The sequence below is a fragment of the Sycon ciliatum genome, chromosome 5 (assembly GCF_964019385.1).
Source record: "Sycon ciliatum chromosome 5, ocSycCili1.1, whole genome shotgun sequence".
In the NCBI taxonomy this organism is placed as follows: Eukaryota; Metazoa; Porifera; class Calcarea; order Leucosolenida; family Sycettidae; genus Sycon; species Sycon ciliatum.
The window spans coordinates 23,129,205-23,154,868 of NC_088647.1; the positions used below are offsets into that span (position 1 = coordinate 23,129,205).

The 25,664-nt window shown below is 46.0% G+C and overlaps 2 protein-coding genes and 1 long non-coding RNA gene across 6 annotated transcripts in view; 1 reads left to right on the forward strand and 2 right to left on the reverse strand.

The window, feature by feature from the left end:
- The window catches only part of LOC135818092 (uncharacterized), a 31,728-nt gene extending 20,396 nt beyond the window's left edge, over positions 1-11,332 (reverse strand). The window contains exons 1-2 of one of the 2 annotated variants that reach the window (XM_065331416.1): positions 10,922-11,332; positions 8,671-9,056 (exon numbers count right to left, since the gene is read on the reverse strand). In XM_065331416.1, the coding sequence (XP_065187488.1) occupies positions 8,671-9,052 (382 nt within the window). In that variant the 5' untranslated portion in view covers positions 9,053-9,056; positions 10,922-11,332. Of the gene's footprint in view, positions 1-8,670; positions 9,658-10,921 lie in introns of those variants that run through there. The other variant, XM_065331417.1, reaches the window with a different exon arrangement.
- Positions 11,333-11,869: 537 nt separating this feature from the next.
- Positions 11,870-17,815, forward strand: LOC135818093 (uncharacterized). Its single transcript, XR_010553622.1, has 2 exons — positions 11,870-15,477; positions 16,229-17,815. It is a non-coding gene; the product is annotated as an uncharacterized LOC135818093 (long non-coding RNA).
- Positions 17,816-22,220: 4,405 nt separating this feature from the next.
- LOC135818082 (uncharacterized) overlaps positions 22,221-25,664 on the reverse strand; it is a 108,539-nt gene continuing 105,095 nt past the window's right edge. For all 3 annotated transcript variants that reach the window (XM_065331405.1, XM_065331406.1, XM_065331404.1), the window contains 2 exons: positions 24,992-25,132; positions 22,221-23,277 (listed from right to left, as the gene is read on the reverse strand). In XM_065331405.1, the coding sequence (XP_065187477.1) occupies positions 23,269-23,277; positions 24,992-25,132 (150 nt within the window). In that variant the 3' untranslated portion in view covers positions 22,221-23,268. The remainder of the gene's footprint in view (positions 23,278-24,991; positions 25,133-25,664) is intronic.

Genomic DNA, 25,664 nt, shown 5'->3' on the forward strand with positions numbered 1-25,664 from the left:
TCCTACCTTTCGTACTGACATTGTTTCACCACAACAAAAAACTAAGTAAGCCAAGTAGACATTTCTTGCGCAGCTCCAGTTACCATGGAAAAGCCGTCACCGTGCCGACATGACATGTCAACGCCTTATACATCTACCTTAGCTGATCAACTGGTATCCTACAGGCTAGTTGTTCGTTGCTTAGTATACTGTCTTTGTGACTCTGTGTGTGTGTGTGTGAGCTGAAGACATACATGTACATCTAGACTACCATGTTTACATGAACACTGCAGCAACAGTCAATGTAACTACATAGCACATACAAGTAGTGCACAGCACTAAATACAACTGCCCGCTAGTACTCGGTATACTGGTACTAGTCTACTGGCAACAACCGTGGGTACAGACAGAGCAGTACCAGTAAATAGCGCATAATGGCATATGCTTACCCTGGTCTACTGCCAGTCAACTCCAGGAGTTGTGCGCACAGTGTTTGCACAAGTGTAGGAGCGCATGATGTTACGAAATGATTACTGATTTTTGGATGAATTGCGCAGACCACGTCGGACGCCCTTTGTCTCACCGGTCATAAAGTGTGCGACGCCATTGAGTGTAACACTTAATAACAGTGATCACTGGCAAAATCAGGTTTTGCTAACTTAACCACACGCTTTTCTGTCTCTCTGGGGTATTTTGCGCTGACCTTTTGGGCACTCATTTCCACGGCGCTCTAATTCGCAGAAGGATTTACTGTCAGGATGAGATGTTCCTCGGTAACTCTGTGAACACTCAGTTTCGCCGGCCGCGCTGAGAAAGGTAGTCCTAATTCGCAGGACACTGTAAAGCTTGCGCTGGAATGCGAGCGTTAGGCTCGGGCTGACAAACTTTGAGTATGCATTCCCCTAAAATAGGGCCGTGCATTAATGGAGGACCAATACAAGGACAGTACTGACCTTCAACTGCATCTCCTGGTCCTTCTCTCACTGCAATCACACCTTCAACATTCATCATTGACATTGCGGTACCTGCTGTATATGAAGGTGAGATCAGAAGAATCAAAATAGAATTCTCTACGAGTATTGCTCGGATTGCCGGTACATTAAGTTCAGAAAATTGGCATTTTGACAATACTAAACAATATGCTGGTGATTTCCACAAACATGACAGGCAGGTTTTAGGCTACTTTACTATGCTATGAAATAGAGTTTGCGACTTTGGCGATCATTTCATCAGAACATGTTTTGCTCCCAACACTGAAGATAGCGCTTTCCCGCCGACTTCGAAAGTTGAATGGGCTTCTTGTGTGATCTGGATGGTGGTTGTGAGTCAGTCAAGTGTCAAGTCAAGTCACTGGGAGAAAGTGCCATTATGATTAGGTGTGGATGATTTCAATAAAATTCCTCATTTTCCTCACAATGGAAACCAAGGCTAGAACATAACGTATACTAAACAAATTGGAAAACAGCTAATATCATTTAGAACATTTCTGCTGGTATAAGACAACTGTATTTTCATATAACCGTAAGCTGGTATGCACACTAACACAAAGACCAGCATCATCCATTGACTAGGATTCACCATCATGGACATTCTTTAACTTGCATTGCAGTCTTCAAATTGTCACTTACTATCTCTCTGTAAATCAATAGCCAAATTCAACAGTTGGACAAGACTTCTCCCATCACATCCTGCCTCATGGTCGATCTTGATCAGGAAATCTTTATCCAGTCGTTGAGTGAGCTCAGGACGGTGCAAGTAATAAAAGAGGAACATAAAGGAGAACACTGGGTACAGTAAAGACGCCCCGATTACTGTTTGACAGCAAAGTGGAAGATCACGCACATGACCGGCCACCTCACATGCCGTTCGATAAGTGCTGATAAACTTTTCATCCAGGTCGACATCTCCAAATACTTCAGTGAGCACTATATCTGGTACGGTCGCTAGTTCGGCGATGATCTGTGGTAGGTTGCTCTTGACAACCCTTGTGAAGAAATCTACAGACAGCGAATATACACAAGAAAAACAGGACACATTGTTGTAACCACTATGTCTGGTCCAATAGTGTGGTTTTTTTCGTGTGTATGTGTGTGTGTGTGTGGGTGTGTTTGTGTACAGTAAAGCCCGCTGCAAATTCCCACCGCATTGTGCAAGATCTGCTGGCCTGTACGCACTGACCCCATGCACTGTCACTCCCACTGTACGAAAGTGCATCTCACACCGTGGCGCGAAGAGCGCTTTGCTACGGTAAACAATGTCCACTTTCCTGGTTTCAAAGTCTCTTTGGGCACTGGCTACGAGCTGGCTCGTAGTGATTTTATGATGTTGTTTGTTGTATTTCGCAAATCCAAATGGGTTTTTCTTCCGAATAACAAGATAGCAAAGAGCAGAGTATTGCAGGAACCAAATATACTTCTGACGGTGTTTCAAGCCATCATTTCCAAATCACGCAACACGCAAAGGCAAGGGTTTTTCTCGAGCACTTCAGAGTTGTCAACAAGTTGGTAGCAACTTTGTAGGTGTACCTTTTGTGACATCTCCCCTGTTCGACTTGCAACTGCAATACTGCGATAGGTCAAGTCGTCGAATGACGCTTCGTCAGAACAATCACAGTTCCGTTCTGAAAGTGCAACATCGTCACATTCATGGCACTGCAGAAATTTCATGATTTGAAAACCAAAATACTGGAGAACGAACTTTTAGGAAACTTCACTTCTGAACTCCAAACTCTAAAAACGGTCTCTTCACTGCGATTCAAATTCAAATTTCAATTTACATTACTGTACACCAAATTTTCGGGCCTAGCCCATCATCAGGAGAACGAACTACAAAACAATGACGACTCATTTATCGAATGCAAAGGAAATCCCGACCGAAGTTTTTCTTTGCAGCAAGATAATGACAATCGCTTTTGCACAGGATCCTGGTAAGACATAGGCACTGTGTAGGCATTACAGTCGTTCTTGTACGCATTCGACCTTCATGCCAGTTTTCTACAACTAAATTGACCTGAAAAAGACGAAAATACTATGGACCCGTTGTGGTGAGCGTTTGCTGCGAAGTGGGCACTTGCAGCGGACTTTACGTATACACGTATTTGTGCGCGTGCGTATGTGTGTGTGTGTGTGTGTGTGTGTGTGTGTGTATGTGTGTGTGTTTGCATGTGTCCCTGTGTGTCCCATATGGTGCAGTGGTATGTGCAGTCGATTTCCAATCAAGAGGTTGCGGGTTCAATTCCCCACGACTATGGTCGCACATGTTTTTCTTCTCTTTCTCATCTCCTAGCTCTTCTTTCATAATCCTGGGTGGCTACCAACAGCCAGTGTATGCCGGAGTATGTGGTGTGGCGTGTGTGTCCAAAAAAATGAAAAATGAAAAAATGGAAAAATGGAAAAATGAAAAATCGGGATTCACTGGCCAGAATAAGCCACTTCAATCAGCTGTGTGGTGGATACCAGGCTAAAATTAGTGGCGGTCAATTCATCAGCCTTGCCACCTGTTGAATGGTGTAATTCCAGCACAAGTTGCTATGTCTAATATAGCTGTTCGCTATCATCGCTTCCGCGATGGGCAGGTCTGAGGTGTGTGTGTGTGTGTGTGTGTGTGTGTGTGTGTGTGTGTGTGTGTGTGTGTGTGTGTGTGTGTGTGTGTGTGTGTGTGTGTGTGTGTGTGTGTGTGTGTGTGTGTGTGTGTGTGTGTGTGTGTGTGTGTGTGTGTGTGTGTGTGTGTGTGTGTGTGTGTGTGTGTGTGTGTGTGTGTGTGTGTGTGTGTGTGTGTGTGTGTGTGTGTGTGTGTGTGTGTGTGTGTGTGTGTGTGTGTGTGTGTGTGTGTGTGTGTGTGTGTGTGTGTGTGTGTGTGTGTGTGTGTGTGTGTGTGTGTGTGTGTGTGTGTGTGTGTGTGTGTGTGTGTGTGTGTGTGTGTGTGTGTGTGTGTGTGTGTGTGTGTGTGTGTGTGTGTGTGTGTGTGTGTGTGTGTGTGTGTGTGTGTGTGTGTGTGTGTGTGTGTGTGTGTGTGTGTGTGTGTGTGTGTGTGTGTGTGTGTGTGTGTGTGTGTGTGTGTGTGTGTGTGTGTGTGTGTGTGTGTGTGTGTGTGTGTGTGTGTGTGTGTGTGTGTGTGTGTGTGTGTGTGTGTGTGTGTGTGTGTGTGTGTGTGTGTGTGTGTGTGTGTGTGTGTGTGTGTGTGTGTGTGTGTGTGTGTGTGTGTGTGTGTGTGTGTGTGTGTGTGTGTGTGTGTGTGTGTGTGTGTGTGTGTGTGTGTGTGTGTGTGTGTGTGTGTGTGTGTGTGTGTGTGTGTGTGTGTGTGTGTGTGTGTGTGTGTGTGTGTGTGTGTGTGTGTGTGTGTGTGTGTGTGTGTGTGTGTGTGTGTGTGTGTGTGTGTGTGTGTGTGTGTGTGTGTGTGTGTGTGTGTGTGTGTGTGTGTGTGTGTGTGTGTGTGTGTGTGTGTGTGTGTGTGTGTGTGTGTGTGTGTGTGTGTGTGTGTGTGTGTGTGTGTGTGTGTGTGTGTGTGTGTGTGTGTGTGTGTGTGTGTGTGTGTGTGTGTGTGTGTGTGTGTGTGTGTGTGTGTGTGTGTGTGTGTGTGTGTGTGTGTGTGTGTGTGTGTGTGTGTGTGTGTGTGTGTGTGTGTGTGTGTGTGCACGTGGTATGAAAAATCCTGGGTGGTTCCCAACAGCCAGTACATGGTGGAATATGTGTTGTGATGTGTGCTGGAAAAACGAAAACGAAAAAGTAGGGATTCACTGGCCAGAAATGGCCTCTTCAAATAGCTGTGTGGTGTAGACAAGGCTCAGAATAGTGGCGGTCAATTCTTCAGCCTTGTAAGCTGTTAAATGGAGCAATCCCAGCACAAGTTGCTATGGCTTCTGCTGTAGCATCGCTATCATCGCCTCGGTAATGGTCGTCAAAACTCAAAAGGGCAAAAAAGGTGCTTGTGGTGTGTGTGTGCACGTGGTGTGTGTGTGTGTGTGTGTGTGTGTGTGTGTGTGTGTGTGTGTGTGTGTGCATGCAGTGTCACCGTGTGTGTGTGCACGTGGTGTGGCACAAGCATAGCAAGGCACAGCTGAGCACAAGAGGTTGAGTTGGGCTATATGGTTGCTGGTGTTGAACAACTGGTGTCAATTGATCAGAGCATGGAATGTCATGAGCTATACGTATACCCATATCCACACAGACTGTACATACACTGTATTACCATAACAAAGACTGCATTTGACCTGCACACTAGGAAATAATATGCTGTATACAAATAGGTATGTTGTACATGCTGCTGCGTTTGTGTCACTCTGTTGCGGCCTGCTGCTGCGTTTATGCTGTGTTTGTGTCACCCCTTCGTACATGCTGCTGCACCGTCTTCTGCCCCCCCCCCCCCCCCAGTGTACACACTTTTCCGTACTTGTCCCCGCTTATTTGTCTCTGTGTGAATGTCATCTTCATACTTCTGCCACTCCACCGCAATGTGCGCTGATCTTTTCCATAGTATAAGTATGCTATGTTATCTTAAAAACTGGCCTCATTCCCATTGCTGGCAGGATCAGTATATACTTGAGAGACATGATCTACCTAGTAAGAGTAATCTGTAGGCTTTTCTACTCTCGTATGGCGTAAGAGGAATCACAAATTGGCAGAGGACACAACATCAAATTCTAAACAACAGCACGTCACAGCCTAAGGACCAGCAGAGCACTTTTCCCGAGCCAGCCTCTCCATAGTATTTCTGAGAAATCCATTGGAACCAAAATAGATCTAAACTCAGAGTTGCATGGTACTCAAGCTCTGCACGTTGTGCAAGCTCTGCACTCTGACCTGTAGTCAAGGTTCATTTGTAGCCTTTCAGCTCTACAGGTCCAGACGGAACAATGACATAATGTGAGCTACTGGTATTTCACTTGTTCAGACTTTGGTAGGAGATGGAGAACTCACAGCGCAGGATCTTGAAACAAAAAGCACTCCAATTTGAAACTGCGTGCTGCAGGCTAGTACAGCGCCGGCTTCCACGGATAGCAGCTAGTGCGTTACAGGACCTCGCGATCGCAGCAGTGTGTACAGGTTTTCCATGCACGACCCCTTTATGTCGAACATGCGTGCACTAGCTGCGCAAACTGGTTTTGCGCTTAAAGCACGGAAGCGCGGAAGGTGAAACTTTCACACATCGTATGACTCATTTTCTGTTGTGTGTGTCCGTGTCACTCGATGCTGATTACAGTATACTGGAGAGGGTTTGTGTTCCCATTAGCTTGAGTCATCAAACGTCGGCTAAGAAAGATGTCTTTTCCACTGATCGACGATACTGACGATCTACAACTAACTGGCTAACAGCTCTAGCACCTCTTGGATGCGCACTCCAACAGCCTTCCAACTTGGAAGGTTCTAAGTTATAGAAATAGCACGAGGAGGGGAACTGTAAGTAGTGTAATGTACTGGCAATATATGTCGCCGCGTAACCCGTAACGCAGGGGGGTGCGGCGTAACGCGCGACCAGGCTAGTGCGACAAATTTTTGTTGCGTTCGTAACGCGCGTCCGGCGGGGTGCGGTGATCTTTTCACTGAAGTTTGCAAAAAATGATGCGGGAATAGCAAAAAAATGATGCGGCAATAGCAAAAAAGTGATGCGGCAATAGCAAAAAAAGGACTGCGGCAATATAGAAACCTGTGTAACGGCTCCTGTGCGACTTTGCATGTAACGCCCTGCGTGCGGTAAACATGTGCCAATGTAACGCTTGATGGCCTCACTGCGACCATATATATTGCCAGTACGGTAATAATATAATATATTAATAATAATTCCCTCAAACTAGTCAAAATATTAATATTATTATAATAATCTTTATTTCAGGATTACCCAAAGATTGGTGGCGTTAGTGGACATTATAGCGTAACTTGTAGTTTCTTGGTCCTGTTTTCTTTACTTCAAATAATCATAATTATTTATAACTTCCGGGTAGCCTTGAGTATTGCAAATGCATTGGTTGATAATTTGACTGGATACAGCATATGTGACATACATGCTCAGTTTTAGTCTAAACTCCATGTAGCGTAACAAAGATTGATGGATCTTTGCAACAAACAATACTTGCCATCAGTTGATCAAGTAAAGATCTACACGTCTCGTCATTAAACTTACATAGCACGATTACACTATAGTGAGTGCAATCATGTTCATTTCAGTACTTTTGTACAGACATGTATTGACTAAAACCCGTGACACGATGGTACAATGCAGGAGTTGTGATTATCCTACATCGGCTCAACTACATTTTTCATTCCCATTGATGGTATGCTGGTTCTACAGTCCATTCATAAAAAAGATGGTCCCTGGCTCTGGCGAGCTCCCGTATTGGGCGATTTTCGTGATATTATCGTACACAGTGCAGTCCTGCGAAATTTGAAATTTGAAACCGGGTCCAAAAAGGGTACCTGAACTGGGGTTCGAACCGCCCAATGCACTGTTGCAAGCGGGTTCAAACGGCCTAGATTTTGATGGTTTTTCCAGAATTAGTGCTTTTGGGGCAAAACCTGGCCGAAATCTTATTCTTGTTATGGCTTGCATTTTGGACAAATAGACTTCAGAAACAAAATTAGAAGAGGATTCCATAGGGATTGCAGAAAAATAATCTAAAAGGTTTGACCCATTTATTGCCAAAGCTAGAAGTCCATCTTTTTATGAATATACTGTAGTTCTACTCTACAGAATAGAATGCATGATCTTGTATAATGTTGTAACATGCACCAGCATAACATCACACATAACATGTATGTAAAGATTTCTTCAATGTACAGTATTGCACGTGCTATCTTCATTTACAAGGTGTATACGAGTATGCAACAGGTATACTTATGCTATGATACTTATGCAGCATACAAGTCACAATACAAACGCACTATTGTGCTCACTACTTCATATTTCCCGCTTCTTTGTCTGTAAAGATTATTCAGATTTTTCCATCAACTATAGAACCGTGCATGCTCCAGTGGTTCCTCTCTTCCAATACTTCTCAAGTTCTCATAGTAATACTCATGAGACTACAAGATAGTCTTCTGAGAGTGCTTAGGGAAAGTATTGGCTTGCCAGAGCAGCTAACAAGTGTAGTGGTGCAATTCCATGTGTATGAAGTACAGTAAAATCTGTAATGGCGACCACTCGGATATGGCGACCACTCGGATATGGCGACCACTCGACCATGGCGACCACTTTTCCTTGTCACGGACGCATTCACATTCAAAGCAGCTCGGATAAGGCGACCACTTGCTCAATGCGACCGACGACCACCCACCCACGACCGCGTTGCACAGTGCTAGTACATGTAAATGTATGCATTGCATGGTGCACCATGCATGGTAGATCTACACGTCAGTGCAGGAAGTGTAGATGTGCATGGTGCATGCACGGCGCTTGACGAGTCTGAGGACCCCAGGCACATGAGTCGTGCTAGAGTAGCATACCTGTACGTGTGAGCACTGTGATGCACTTATCACAATGATGTAGCACATGTGGATAGGGTCACGTGACCCACTGAACCTGGATAAGAAGACCACCTGGCAAAGGCGACCACTTTTTCTCGTCCCTTGAGTGTTCGCCTTAGACAGCTTTCACTGTATGAACTTTACATACAAAATACCATGAAATCATTGCACTACTCCCCTGCTTAATGGGTGCAAGTGTTAGAACTGACTTGCAATATGGCAATCTTTTACTTACATGGATCCTTGACATCTTCATCAGGATGATCATTCTTACGAGCTTTCCAAATTCTCTCCAGCACTCCACCAACAACACCATTGGACGGGAAAGATGAAGACTGGATGGCTTGAATGAAGTCCTGGACACCTGATGGTCCTCTCTTGTAGGTAATCAACCAGCCAACATAGCAGACTGGCCTATCCTCTGCTGAACTCCCTTTGTTGGAATACCCCTTCTTCCAAGCCAACACATGTCTCTTCAGTATGGGATCTCTGCTGATACGTGGATGATGTTCATCAATTGCCATGACGACCTTCTTGAGTGCTTCATGTGTAATCTGGCATTGAGCTATGTCATGCCATGCTGGCAGAACAACATTATCCCAGAAGTCAAACGGCATCGTTCTAAACACAAAGATATACAAAACAAAAAACACAAAAACATGAATATGCCTCTTCTGACCGTCGATGAATTTGCTGAAAGAGAATTCAAATATGAATGACAATGAACCAGAAGACCGGCTGTACAGTGTTACACAGTACCATGTACCATGTATACGCCCGTCGCAAGAGAAGCACGCAAATCTGCAAATGCACTGGATGAGCACCCCCAGATTTTCTCTTATAGCAACGATAGCGAACAAGATCTGAATGAGACAGATCAAGATTTGCGCCAGATAACTGTCTAGTCCACACAACTGGCGAAGCCATGTAAATCAGCCAAGACAGTTACATATGCACACCCTACACTTGCTGGGGTAACCAGTATAGACAGCACGCTGCTTTGATAGAAGCAGATACTAGATGCCCTGGTACCTTCAAGTGAAATTGGACTTGCTTTACCAACCAGCCTCGGCTACTGAGTACTGGGAACCAAGAGCCAACAGACATACCAACAACCTCATCCATGAAAGCTATTAAAGTAAGGACTCACTGGATTGCGGAGCCGAAACTAGTCACACTTCTAAATGCTTTGGCAAGAAGGTAACCTTCCGACAGGTTGACACAATACAGGTACATGTATACACGTATCATTACGTTAATATCACACACACACACACCAGACACACACACACACACACACACACACACACACACACCATGTACACACACACACACACCACACAGATGCACACACATACGGCATAGACCCATATGCATGAAGACAAATACTGCCATGCATGCACCCCATACCACCACTCCTTACACTGCCACCGCTGGTTCTCCACAGCCACACACCGGTATGTAAAACTCCCATAATTCATTTTTGGTTAACAGAACACACTTCACCTACAACACAGTCCTCTGTTCTACAACACTGCTGTTCATATGTACACACAATCATTTCACTACATCATGGGTAAAATATTTGCGGTTCGTGTGAGACTGAGTGTGACTGAGTTTTCCAAATCCGCAGGAACGCCAGAACCCTCTATGGATCAAGGCGCAGATGCAGCTGTCAAAGTAGTGGGAGGTGAGTAGATCAGACCCACAACCAATTACTGTAAAAGCCATAATTATAACGAAGTGCTAACTCTAACGAATTAACGAGGAGAAATCTGTCGTTAAAATAGAAATCGTTATACAGAAATCGATACATATACTGTCCTATTGAGCGTTGAAAAGGAGTGAGAATCGTTACCTTTGGTACACGTAAACTAGTCAATTTTGGCAAATCGTTATATATGCGCCAGGGTTAGAATAATGGCTGGTTTACAGTAGGTACTGAAAATTCCATTTGCTGCATTCATTGTATACAGATTTAGTGTAAACACTCTGTGCATGACAAGAGGTTTTAGGTTCAGTGACATAATAGAGATGAATATGCATGTAGATGTGTATCCGAGGAAAGTATTCCCAGGTTTGAGGAAAGCGTTGAGGATCAGGAATGTCCCGACTCCTGTCCTGAGATGGTGAAAACTCTGCTCAAGCATCGCGTCAAGTTCCGGGAGAACTTCGCTGGCCTTTGTGGAGCGCAATGTATTTTACGTTTGTCATTTTCCCTGCTGTTGTAGTTAAGTACATGTGCGTTTGAATGAATTCGACGTACAACACTACTACTAGTACTAGGTACCACTAACACTAACACTAACACTAACACTAACACTAACACTAACACGGATTTTCTTCACGTCTTACAAATCAAATTAACAATTCTCCACATAGGATAACTCCAACCTATCTTGCATGTCTGGCAATACTGCTTGAAGGTTTCAAAGACTGCCCCTCTAGTTTACAACAGTTTTATAGAGTGTATGCTTGCAATGTACCTTGCCGTGAACACTACGGATACCGTGCAGCTTCGTATTTCCAGCACAAGTCGCACTAGTGGTTTCTCATCAACCCATTACTCTGACTCGAGAAAACAAAAAATGTTACTAACTTGGTCGTTCAGACCTCGTTAGTTACCGACACGAACAGACAGTGATTTCTCGAGTCGATGATACTCAACAGGTCTACTTTCTCTGGTTCTGGGACAAGGATATGCTGCCCAGGAGACTACAGTGTACAAAACTGCTATCAAACACAATGGTCCTGTACCTCTTCTTCGCTGATGAACGGTAACAACTGCGTCTTCAACAAACACACACACACACACCGTACCAGGTAGATCTACACTACAGTACAGACTGTGAAGACGCTACGGGAATTATTATGATGATTTCCGTAGTGACCAGAACAGGGGCTAGGCCGGCTTGGGCGCGGCCGTTGGGACGTTCAACTAAGTTACTTCAAGTGGGGCTACCGCGTAGATCTACCGAGCCGGTGGGTCGATCCGAAGGTCGTTACGGACAGAGCCGGTTTGGCGCCTTCATTCTGGCCTGGGGGCATGCATTCAATCATTGCAATGGCCACGTGAGATTCGCAGAGTCCCTGCATGCATTCTCAACAGCGAAGGACTAAGTCTAAAGCCTAAAGCCGTAAAGGGACCGTCACTTAATTTTTGCCGACTACCCGCCAAAAAAATCTTTTCGTTTCACGTGTCAGACACGTCCGCGAGCGCGTACGATCGACTCGCGCGCGCCCGCCCGGGAGGCGCCCGCCGCGCCCGCGCTACCTTTCACGTCAGGCAATCTGTTCACGCCACATGGCTGGATAGCGCGTACATGCAAACATGATTGAAGACTTGCAAAATCAATTTTTTTCCAAGTCCAGGCGCTAGGCCTAGGCAGCACTAATCAGTCTAATTGTAGCGTTGGCACGCTAGTAACTCACACAGCTGCAGCGTGAATCACTTTCAATGTATTGGTCACGCGTGTTACACCGCACCCGTACCGGTACCCCGCACTTGCAACTCTGTACCGTGCTTGCAGATCCATGACATGGATAGTAACTAGTCTCACTGCGTTCAATGTTTCATATTGACCTTAGAAATACTGCTGCACTTTCAACCGCCTCTTTTACGCCCATTGCCCACACTGCTATTCAGCTCCTTCTTCTGCATAGAATCAAATGGCATTCCTTGTGCAATGACTGTAGCCCACACAACATACTTTGACCTTTCTTCTTCTCTCTGCTGAGCCTTTGCCGTGACCATGCTGTTGCAGCACGTATGCTGTCTGCCTATAAAAGCTGCTGTTCACAATTCTCTAGAGGCCAGTTAGAAGTACAGTTAGAAAGGCCAGTTAGAACCTTCAATAATGTCAGTTTAGAGTTAGAGTCAGAGTTAATGTTTACAATGTAGTCTTCCGTTTAGTTCAGTAAGAATTATTATTAACAGTGTGTTCACTGAGACCCGTCTGCATTTGCCTCCGAGAGAGACTGCGGTCCGTTACAGAATTGGTGCCAGCGGTGGGATCCGTTACAGAATTGGTGCCAGCGGTGGGATACGCTACAGAATTGGTGGCAGCGGTGGGATACGCTACAGAATTGGTGGCAGCGGTGGTACAATTTTATAATTGCTAGATTCGAACCCACCTAGTATCTGTATTGCATTGATGGCAGCGGCGCCACAGAATCGATGGCAGCGGTAAATTGTTTTATTGGTGTAACCGGTACCATCATGGCCCAACCTGATGCGTCAGTCGCCGCTACTCCTTCGCCCGCCACGTCTCCCCCTAGCCCGAAATGATGACGGACAACGTCTCTACCGATCAAGCTCCATGTCCAACGTAAGCTAATTCCCGATATGGCACTTTTCTTTCCTGTCTTCCTTCAGTCTTCCTGTTCTCTTCAGTCTTCCTTTATGCGAGTGTGTGAATCCAGTTTAGTTAGGTAGGCGTCCGATCATGGTGAGCCACGGTCTATCTAACTAACCTGGGATAATGTGTGTTAGAGTGCCCTTTGTCCAGTTCAGTTTGGAACTGTGAACTATTTTTATGGCTCAAACGCCATGGTGGTACAGCAAGTGTGCTGTGAGTCCTATTTGGAGGACAATTTTTTCCCCTTTGGCCCCGTGAGATCGTGTGAACCTGGAGTGATGCTATTTTATGATTTTGTTATCAGTTCATTTCTTCTGTCTACTCTCAAAGGTTATCATTTCCGATATTATTTTGCCATATTCCGGTTGACGCTGTACCAGTATGATGCGCTATCTCCTATAATGTTCAATGAATATGTTCGCACCACCTCTCAGTCCTGTGATATGCTGCTGCGCTCCAGCCAGTACTTCAATGTCAGTTGTCCTCATTGCGTCCGGATATCAACCGAGGCTGTTCACGAATACATACCTGTATATGCACGTCATCCATTCTGCCTATCTTCTTCCGTCGAGGTTATTCCGACGCGACCATGCATGCCGCCCGTGTCTTCTAATCTCAGTCGATTGTCGGAGTCCGGCTATATCAACTATGTTACTCGCCAAGTCTAGTCTGCGCATCTACATGATCTTCTATCATTGTTCGTCACTTCGTCACAAGTATTCGTGTTCTGCTACTCGGACTCTAATCACGAGGACGTGATTCTGTTTAAAGAAGGAAGGTGTAGCGTTGGCACGCTAGTAACTCACACAGCTGCAGCGTGAATCACTTTCAATGTATTGGTCACGCGTGTTACACCGCACCCGTACCCCGCACTTGCAACTCTGTACCGTGCTTGCAGATCCATGACATGGATAGTAACTAGTCTCACTGCGTTCAATGTTTCATATTGACCTTAGAAATACTGCTGCACTTTCAACCGCCTCTTTTACGCCCATTGCCCACACTGCTATTCAGCTCCTTCTTCTGCATAGAATCAAATGGCATTCCTTGTGCAATGACTGTAGCCCACACAACATACTTTGACCTTTCTTCTTCTCTCTGCTGAGCCTTTGCCGTGACCATGCTGTTGCAGCACGTATGCTGTCTGCCTATAAAAGCTGCTGTTCACAATTCTCTAGAGGCCAGTTAGAAGTACAGTTAGAAAGGCCAGTTAGAACCTTCAATAATGTCAGTTTAGAGTTAGAGTCAGAGTTAATGTTTACAGTGTAGTCTTCCGTTTAGTTCAGTAAGAATTATTATTAACAGTGTGTTCACTGAGACCCGTCTGCATTTGCCTCCGAGAGAGACTGCGGTCCGTTACAGAATTGGTGCCAGCGGTGGGATCCGTTACAGAATTGGTGCCAGCGGTGGGATTCGTTACATAATGCCTAATGCCCAGGCAGCTGACTTTATTTTCGGAGAAACACTACTCATTGTAGTAAAAAGTAACAATGAATAGCGATATCATCTAGGAAGGATCGCTACCCTAACGCGAAGGAAAGGCCTTGCGCGGCTGCTCTACGAAGTGTTGAAGAAAGACTCATCAAAGTTAGTTGGTGGACGAACAACTCGCTGGCGCCGGAAAACTTGGCCCCCAACGATGGTGTTTGGTGAATCATCAAGCATAATGTCTTGTAGCAGTGTTCACCGAGGAAGGAGAACGCTCTAGCCGCTGCTGTTGTCCGTTTCATCCACGTTGGGCGTTAGCTGCACCGCGCCTATTGTGTTTTAGTATTCCATGGACACACATTAGCATTCAGAGCGATTGTGGAGCCACAATTTACTTCACACAGCGTTGTATTGTCCACGAGCGCAAACTTCATTATCAGCAGTAACTGTTACTCTTCATCCTACATGTAGACTTGGAGTATACACGGCCTTGTCACGACAGCGACAGCTCTACAGAGTGTTCAAGTGAGAAACATTAATTTCAATTGTTGGTGGACGAATAAATGGCTGGTTCCGAAAAACGCGGCCTGCACCGACGGTGTTTGGTGGATCATCAAACAGGGTGACCAGCAGTGTTCACCGAGGAAGGAGAATGCACTTGCCACCACTCCGAGTCATCCAAGTGGGCGTTAGCTGCGCCGCGCCTATTGTGTTTTAGTATTCCATGGACGCACACTAGCGTTCTCAGCGATTGTGGAGCCACAACATATCTTCATGCGGCGTTGCACTGTCCAAGAGCAGAAACGTCAGCAGTGACCCATCATCATACATGTAGGTTTGGAGTATACACACCATGCGCCAATGGGCCTTGGCACAACAGCGGCAGCTCTACGAAGTGTTCAAGTGAGAAACATTTGTTTCGACTTTTGGTGGACGAACAAATCGTCGGTGCCGAAAAACGTGGCCTGCGCCGATGGTGCTTGAAACATCAAGCATGGTATGTGGTGACTGTCAGTGTTGATCGAGGAACTTGGAAGGAGAACACTTAGGCCGTCGACCGTTCATCCATTTCGTTAGCTGCACCAAGTCTATTGTGTCCTTGTATTCCATGGGCACACAATCATGAAGCATGGCGTCTGAGCTGTGTTCACAGAGCGGGGAGATGCTCTTGCTGCTATCTTATCCGTCCTGTGTATTCCCAAGTGCCGAAGGCTCACAACGATGGTGTTGGACAAGTCAGATAAAATAGAGTCAACGTAAGTACGCATGTGTACTCTTACTGACTGAAACATAAGTGGGGTGTAAGAGCTAATTCAAATGGTGTCGTGACATTCTCATGTACGAGGTTAGTGTGTAGTACTTGTTACGTACTGAATTCTGTGACTTTGTTTTGTCTCCATATACTGCATGCATTCACGTTTCACAGTTATCAGTTTGACCCTGAGTTCATGTCTGTTATCCCGTGTCTCCTCTACTTATTTTTGTTTCCACACGGTTCATGGTGTAGCGCTGCACGTGTTCCGTTAGTTAGAACTTCAGCATAAATCGCAACTACTTGTACTTTCAGACATGTCACGTGATTGTTGCCAGGGTTTGAGCCAATCAGAGCGTTTACAGGCAGGGCCTGAACCCCTGATCATGCCTTGCCTGCCAGCTCTACTACGATATTACATATTACGTACCCGCGCGCGCACGGTTCTCCTGCGCTTGGGCTTGCTTTCCCTTGGTAGTTGGAAGTCAGTGGCTGTTAGTACTCTTAGATTATGTACAGAAAGTGGTGGACATCACGCAACTGCAGTGTAAATTAAAGGGTGGTTGTCAACTGACAACCGCATAACTTTTCGACATAATTAATAAAAGAATTTTCATCTAAAGAGTGAAAAGCAACTAAATAGAGCGGTTGTCGGTTGACAACCCCCCTTTTATTTAGATTATGTATCTGAAGTAAACACAACGTAGAAATATCACAATTGTCTCTTGTGTATTATATCCGTCTGATGTCACCAGATCGTCACACGGTGCTGTGACCAAGATACGGATCATGCCGAACGCTGATTCAACTGGACGAAGCGCGAGGCTTTTCAGATGCAGGGACACAATGGAAACTGAATGACTTCAGAACAGCACTGAAGCGTTATGTTATCATGCAAGACGCCTTTCTGCGCCGCACAAACACAGGCGGTACTACAGCAGAAGATGTCACTCACTATTCTGCAGGTGCACTGGTGACAGGCGCATGCAAGTTCACCAGAAGGAAGTGGTCTGATGTTAACTGGAATGCCAGCAGTATGAGAGGGTGTGCATTCTGCGGCGGATCTCACCTGGACAAGAGCTGCGCGAAATACACAACAGTAGCACAGCGGAAAGAATAACTGATTGAACAGAAGCGTTGCTTTGTGTGTTTGCGCACAGGGCACCGGTCAACTCAGTGCAAGGCCACCCGCAAGTGTAATGTGTGTTCTCGCATGGGTCACCAATCAGAGTCACCATCATGTCACGATCTGCCCTGAATCTCAACAGAAATCTGACAGCAGTACCAACATAGTAGCTGACCAGCCTGTGGCTGACGAGGTACCAGCATCTAGCGCAACAGCAGCTAGTGCAGCATCAACCAGTATCGCCATTGACCGTAAGATAGTCAGTCGTCTTGATCGGTGCAGATTTCCTCTGGGAGTCTCAGTTGACGTGGAGCACCAGAGGACTTCCGCCAGGACTACAGTTTCTGCCTACCACAGTCGGTTTTGTGGTGACTGGCCGAACACGTCACTCCAAGCACTCAGCTACGCCGATGAGCAGCCATGCCAGCTATCGGTTCTCTAACTGATGCAACTTCCGACTCCTGCACCATCCCAGATCTGTGGGACCTAGACTGTGTTGACATCCAGGATTCAGGCAATCTTACTAACAACGACCTAGCCATTAGGCAATTCATCATTGTTCTACGATTTTGCCTGCCACCAATCGTCATGACCTGCGATACTGAGAAGGCCATTTTACAAATCAGTGCCAACCCAGCATACAGAGTTGCGACACGATTTCTGTGGTTCGCCAACTCCGACAGTCCATCAGTCACCCCATCCAGCCTGTTCACGCTCATAAGCAGTCCATTTCTGCTTGGCGCGTCTATACAGCATCATTTGGCACAGCAAGATGACAAAACAGCTAGCAGTGGCTGTTGGTGAGAACATTTTCTGCTGTGCCATTGGAGTGTGCACGACTGCACGATACACGAACCCTGCTCTTTTGTTGGCACCGCCTATGTAACTTACTGCATAGGGTGCAAGGTGACCGTTGTCGGTTTACATGTACTCCAGTTATTACACCGTGCATGCACTGAGTCTGTGCTGCACTGTGCATCCATAGGTGTTCGTTTGCGGTAGCGCAAGGTGACACGCAAGGTTGATGGATTGTTTTGTCCGCTGCTATTCGAAGCTCTCGGAGTCGGAAGCGTTAGCTCTGTTTCCCCTGTTCCTCCCTGCGCGGAGTCTGTAGTTCTGGCTTGCAGTTGCTGTTACATGCATGTTGGCAGTTGCATGTGTGTTTGGTTTTCAGTTGTCTTTATTTGTTTTGTGTGGACGACAGTTCAATATTCTAGCAGTTGTCGCACTTCCTACTTCTGAAGTACATTCCGTAGTTATCTGCGGTTGGTGTTTGAGAGAGCAAACTGTGTTCTTCACCAGAGTGGAGTAAACCATTCGCTTGTGTCTGAGGAAAACCCTGTGTGTTGACGAAGAGGTTGACTTGGCTGTAGAGTGAAAGTACCACATGGTCACATGGTCCACAAAATCTTAGAACTACTTGTAACTTAGGGTCTTCTGGCGTATGGTATAATTATATGAGCAGCATGAGAGTGAAGTAAAAGACTATTAGCTCAAACATTCAGTCTTTCAGGAGTAGGTGTTTCATCACGGAATAGGTTCTGCAGTTTACTTACACACTGCAACAATGGACCAGCAGTGTCCAGCATACAATAGAGTCATGTGAATATGTACCGTATGCATACTCACAGCTGCAAGGCCAGCGCCCCGTGGCTGCTTGACTTCTCAATCGATATAAATATTCACAACAGTAAGACTCTGTGATCAATCAGAGCTGTGCTTCGAAGTAGTCACAAATGCCCCATGATCAGTCACAAAACAAAACTTGGCAACCAGTCACAGCTTCCACGGTGCCCCAAGACCAGTCACCAGAAATGACCGTAGTAAATCTGCAGGGAGTTTCATAATCTGTTCATTGCAGAGTCCACTATGCTATGATTCAAGAGGGGGGTAGCGTTCCTGCGGATGCGGAAAACTTGGCTGGAGCCCGAGTGTCACGTGAACCCTGATTTTTAAGACTTATTATTTGTTTTACGATGAGCCTATTATACGCGATACAGGCTCAGAACACACTTTTCGTCTAGTTGGCATATCAGGGATATAGGGCGGAGCAGCCCATATCCCCAATTATGACACGCGAGTAATAGTGAAATACGATTGGCGTATTAGGCTGGACTGACTGCGGTAATGTAAAGCTAAAAAAAAGCAGTCAGTTTGCCCTTAGCATGGCCTTGTCATGAGGGTGCCACATCCGTGGAAAGGCAACATGCCGGCTAATCTCCCTGAGAAGTTGAGTGGTTATCAGCAGGCGATAACGCTGTGTCGATGATGACCTGTTGATGCCCGACAGGAACCTTGCGAGGAGAGTCATTGGGCCTGACGGGTAGGTAAAGCCAACTTCCACATGAAGTTTGCGGATGGCCGACATGTAGACATGGACAGATCGGGGCTGAAAAGTTCTGAACAACTCGGCAGCAAAATAACACATAAAGTAAAAAGTCATCACCTGGCAATGGATTCCAGTCATGCCCTTGACAGAACTGGAAGTAACGGGTATCGGCGGAAAAATATTTCCGGCTGGTGCCAGTGCTGCTAGCTGCAGCACGGAGTCCGGCAACTGAGAGTTGGCAAGACTGGCTGATCTGGCTCAGCTGCTGCTTCCGGAGCCCTCAATGGTTCAAACACCATCGGCGCAGGCCACGTTTTTCGGCACCGACGATTTGTTCGTCCACCAAAAGTCGAAACAAATGTTTCTCACTTGAACACTTCGTAGAGCTGCCGCTGTTGTGCCAAGGCCCATTGGCGCATGGTGTGTATACTCCAAACCTACATGTATGATGATGGGTCACTGCTGACGTTTCTGCTCTTGGACAGTGCAACGCCGCATGAAGATATGTTGTGGCTCCACAATCGCTGAGAACGCTAGTGTGCGTCCATGGAATACTAAAACACAATAGGCGCGGCGCAGCTAACGCCCACTTGGATGACTCGGAGTGGTGGCGAGTGCATTCTCCTTCCTCGGTGAACACTGCTGGTCACCCTGTTTGATGATCGACCAAACACCGTCGGTGCAGGCCGCGTTTTTCGGAACCAGCCATTTATTCGTCCACCAACAATTGAAATTAATGTTTCTCACTTGAACACTCTGTAGAGCTGTCGCTGTCGTGACAAGGCCGTGTATACTCCAAGTCTACATGTAGGATGAAGAGTAACAGTTACTGCTGATAATGAAGTTTGCGCTCGTGGACAATACAACGCTGTGTGAAGTAAATTGTGGCTCCACAATCGCTCTGAATGCTAATGTGTGTCCATGGAATACTAAAACACAATAGGCGCGGTGCAGCTAACGCCCAACGTGGATGAAACGGACAACAGCAGCGGCTAGAGCGTTCTCCTTCCTCGGTGAACACTGCTACAAGACATTATGCTTGATGATTCACCAAACACCATCGTTGGGGGCCAAGTTTTCCGGCGCCAGCGAGTTGTTCGTCCACCAACTATTAAACTTTGATGAGTCTTTCTTCAACACTTCGTGGAGCAGCCGCGCATGGCCTTTCCTTCGCGTTAGGGTAGCGATCCTTCCTAGATGATATCGCTATTCATTGTTACTTTTTACTACAATGAGTAGTGTTTCTCCGAAAATCAAGTCAGCTGCCTGGGCATTAGGCATTATAGACCTGAATCAGTTAAAGGGGAAGTTAAGGCAAAAATTAAAATTTCACCAGTTGTAGTCTTCGGGGTGCTGAGTCGAATGGTCGTGGTCCGAGGAAGCTGAGACGCTCCCTTCCTACTTGAATCCCAATCGAACTCGCGCACTTCCACCGAAACTGGGTGACTGCGCCCTACTAGATGGGGATTTGTATGCAAAATGTCACTAAAAGCGCCATTTCGTTCTTATAAAAGCATGGATGACCGCGATTGGCCCATATGTTGTAGTCTTTTGGACGCTGAGTCGACTGGTTTTGGTCCGAAAAGGCTGCGATGCGGCGTTCCTCCTTTATTCCCAATCGAACATGGTTGAACAAGCGGTCACGTGCTCCTGCGTACACCAGTCACCTGGTCACCGTGCCTGCAGGGTACAACTTACTAGCCTGTTTTGACCTTTTTTGGGTGCAGTCCTGTCACTCGAGTTGAACTCGAGTTGAACCTTGGTGTGAAAGTTGTCACCTGCTGGCGTGGTGACCAGGTGATTTGAGCACCCAGCACCACGTGACCGCTTCTTCAACCATGTTCGATTGGGAATAAAGGAGGAACGCTGCATCGCAGCCTTTTCGGACCAAAACCAGTCGACTCAGCGTCCAAAAGACTACGACATATGGGCCAATCGCGGTCATCCGTGCTTTTATAAGAACGAAATGGCGCTTTTAGTGACATTTTGCATACAAATCCCCATCTAGTAGGGCGCAGTCACCCAGTTTCGGTGGAAGTGCGCGAGTTCGATTGGGATTCAAGTAGGAAGGGAGCGTCTCAGCTTCCTCGGACCAAGACCATTCGAGTCAGGACCCCGAAGACTACAACTGGTGAAATTTTAATTTTTGCCTTAACTTCCCCTTTAACTACTACTCTCCTTACTGATTGCTTTTGCCTTCGTTCTACTTCTACTCGTACCAATTCCTGCACTCGCTCCCAGGTATCTTCGTCTGTCACTCTACCAAAAGCTAAAACTCGTTTCGGTCTCTTTTCAGTTTCTTTCATCGGTTCCGACCGTTGGAATGCACTCCCCGCTGCAGTCCGCTTATGCTCTTCACTGCACCTATTCCGTAATTCAGTACTTTCATTTCTAGGGTACCCTGTAAGAAGGCCTTAGGGGGGTTAGGCCTGTGGGGATTGCCCTATCAAAAATTTGATAATAATAATAATAGACTGATTAGTGCTGCCTAGGCCTAGCGCCTGGACTTGGAAAAAAATTGATTTTGCAAGTCTTCAATCATGTTTGCATGTACGCGCTATCCAGCCATGTGGCGTGAACAGATTGCCTGACGTGAAAGGTAGCGCGGGCGCCCCCCGGGCGCGCGCGAGTCGATCGTACGCGCTCGCGGACGTGTCTGACACGTGAAACGAAAAGATTTTTTTGGCGGGTAGTCGGCAAAAATTAAGTGACGGTCCCTTTAGGCCTTCGCTAGACAGACTATAATGTAGTAACCATGGTAACTAGGCGGGGTTAGGCCAACCGTTGCTATGGTCAATCATGTATGGCGAAAATAACACAAACGGAACAAACGTCACAAATACTTGCTTGGGATACGTTACAGCAGCAGCTAGCTACACCCAAAATGACTTTCTAAATTTCCCTAAACTCCAACGCAACCACTGACACAACACTATGATTCACTTCTCCAACCCCAACAACGGTCTATTCACTGCCAAACAAAACGAAACAAAACAAAAACATTCCACCAAATGTTCGGGACTGGCCTATCATCATGATCATCCGGCTGAAAACACACAAAAAACCTGGGATCCACACTGTACTAGGCCACTGTCTCGGGTCCACAAGTCATACTAGTCTTGGAGACAGGCGGTATGCTGTAGATCTACATCCTACATACATTGTACTCTCAAAACTAAGTCTCTTAGGAAACCAAAAGAGGTGAGTAACAATTACTGTCGGCCGACCAAGAACGGCCAGGTTAGAATTTCACCGTACGGCAAGCACAGCATACCAATGTATACACGGTAACTCAAATGTACGTGTACAGTGTACATACTGTTATTCTGCTAGCTCCACTCAATACCATTGCCCAAGTAACAAGTTCAACGTAGTGAGCAAGTACAGTCAGCCACCTTGCCGATGCACTAATGAGGTGTTCCTCATTGTGATAGTTCATATTCATGATAACTGTGTGATGCCGCCAAACACAGCGATCCGAAAAAAAACAAAAACAATACCTGTACCGTACAAGTCCATATAATACGTCGGTACAAACTACTTGCAATGCGAGTACCTCTCCATATGCCTATTCTCAGGCAATGCAACTTTCTGAGGTGAACGTGCCGTTGAGTACGTTTTCCTCAGTTAGTCAGAAATTCTACGTTGACTACAAGTGTGAAAGAACACAGGCTAATCTCTAGAGCGAAAACAAAACTAGTATAAGCTCTGCTAGAAGGAAACGCGAGTCAAAGACATCATAATATTATAGTATTGAAGCTCGAAACATACAGCACACTTCAACTTCTGGAAGATTTTAATTAATGTACGTAAGAAGCGGAGAAACCGACAAAAAACTTTAAAACTCAGTAGACTCACAGTAAAGAGTGGACTCAACGTACTGTGTAGCCCCACAGAATCATAAATGTTTTTTAAAATTATCAAGATGCCACCAGGTAGGTCTTCAGCGCAGCTGAGCAGCTCCAAATGTATCTCAAAAGGCATCACGTGTCCGTGCACCAAAGCATACGATATAGATAGCAAATACAAACTGGCAGTGCAGTGGAGGGTGAATTTTATCATACTCTAACTTGCATCGTCAACCATTTCACTAGGAGAATAGCAAAATACAGGATAAAGTAAAGTTTATTTCATTCTTATCTACACCAGTTAGAATGGCAGACAAGAGCTCAAGACGGCATAAAAGAAACATAACTAGAAAAGGTCTTGGAATACCTGAACAAACTTGATCAGAAACAATACGACCGTTCAGTAGAGTGACGGTCTGCACACACCATCCACTGATACAGCTCATTGTGGGTACATAGCAGCTCACGCCAGGTCCACCAGCAGAGTAACCTTCACAGACCCTACAGGGACAAAGCATACACAAAGAGACCGTCATAAATGCACTGAGTCCTGAAACAACACACACACACACACACACACACACACACACACACACACACACACACACACACACACACACACACACACACACACACACACACACACACACACACACACACACACACACACACACACACACACACACACACACACACACACACACACACACACACACACACACACACACACACACACACACACACACACACACACACACACACACACACACACACACACACACACACACACACACACACACACACACACACACACACACACACACACACACACACACACACACACACACACACACACACACACACACACACACACACACACACACACACACACACACACACACACACACACACACACACACACACACACACACACACACACACACACACACACACACACACACACACACACACACACACACACACACACACACACACACACACACACACACACACACACACACACACACACACACACACACACACACACACACACACACACACACACACACACACACACACACACACACACACACACACACACACACACACACACACACACACACACACACACACACACACACACACACACACACACACACACACACACACACACACACACACACACACACACACACTAAGCCTCATGTTTCTGGCTCCAAACATACCATTCTATGGAATACACTTTCACCATTAACTTCGTCAAAACATTCTCTGTGAGTCTCTCAGTTTACATTTGCATACTGCACTGTCACATTGCCAGCCATACTGGATCTCTGGCAAAGTGGACAGAGAGCACACGGGTAAAGGGGAATCATGGGAACATTGAACAGGTTTCTTTGCCTCACGACATGACCGTGAACAGTTGCTAGTTCGGTGTATTTTCTACATGAAAAATCTCGTTGAAAGAACCCTACAGGAATCAGGAAGGGAGTGAGACACTAGAAACCCACAAGAAGTGACTAAAGGATAGAGAAGCGAAACATCTAAGCCCACACGGAACGACGAAACATGATGGGGTCAATGTGATACAATTTATTAATCACGACGATATTTCCTTCATATTGTGACACACATAGAGCTTTGTTACGTACAATCAGATGGGCACTTCACTGGTTGAAGACTACACGATCATGCAAACGTGTGACACTGGCCAAAGCCTAGAAAAAAAGCACCCCTCTGTCTTGATAGCACATCATATTTCGACTAGTCCTGGGTATGAACATCATCGCTATGTTACATATCACCCGACAGAACAGGGATGTTGTAACAAAAGCTTGCAGGCTACTGGCACCGCCATGGAGAATGTGACCTCATTGCTCCCCGAGCGTGTTTCCCTCAAAACTATTTATCTGCCTGAGCTATGACATCGTCCTGACCAAGCGAACAACAATGTAGCCGCGAACATCTGTTCACAGGTGGAGCCCGGGATTAAACAAAATTCGCAAAGATTCGGGTAGAGACAGAGCTTTCTACATCTGTAGGAACGCCACCACCCTCAAGGATCAAGGCGTAGATGCATCTCCTAAAACGCCAGGAGATGAGTAGTTCAGACCCAGCACCAAATGGGTCAAAGACCAAAAATCACATTGGCTGCACCCGATTAACAGCAGAGCAAATGGAAAGAGGAAAGCAGCAGTAGATGTTATCAACTTACGGAGGACAGTTTCCACAGCTTTTCCTTCAGTAGGTCCACAAGCTCCTGGTGGGCCCGCTTCTCGCTCTCCTTGAGAGCGGTAACAAACAGGTGGAAGGCCTGTGCGCCGCAGCGTGGCAGTGCTTCCAAGAAGACAGAGACCTAACGCAAAACATTCCAAAACAAACACAACATTGATTTCTATCCATTATCCTACAGCACATAACTGTCTCGTCACTACTTTTGCCCAGACATGTGAAGACCGGGAAAGAAGGTTACAGGCTGTATAATCATACAAACTGTCATGCTGGTATGTAGTCTGCCATTGGCCACTTTCGTACAAAATACCGAGACTTTGTGGCTTGAAATTCCAAAAGAAACTTTACATTCCCAACCATCATGGTACAGTAGAAACTGTAACGGCAACCACTCGGATAAAGCCATCACCTTTCTTAGTAGACCACTACAACCAGGACCAAGGGATGCTAGTTCTAGTCAAATGACCCTGGATGAAGGAAACCACCTGGTATCAGAGACCACGTTTTGAATGTCTCTTGAGCGCTTCTCTTGGACAGGCTTCACTGTACAGTGTAATTCCAATGTGTTCAATATATGGAAAAATTTATTGACATTGAGTAGTGATACTGTTTCTGATTTTTCCCTGAAATTGAAATGTTCACTAAAATGTATAAAT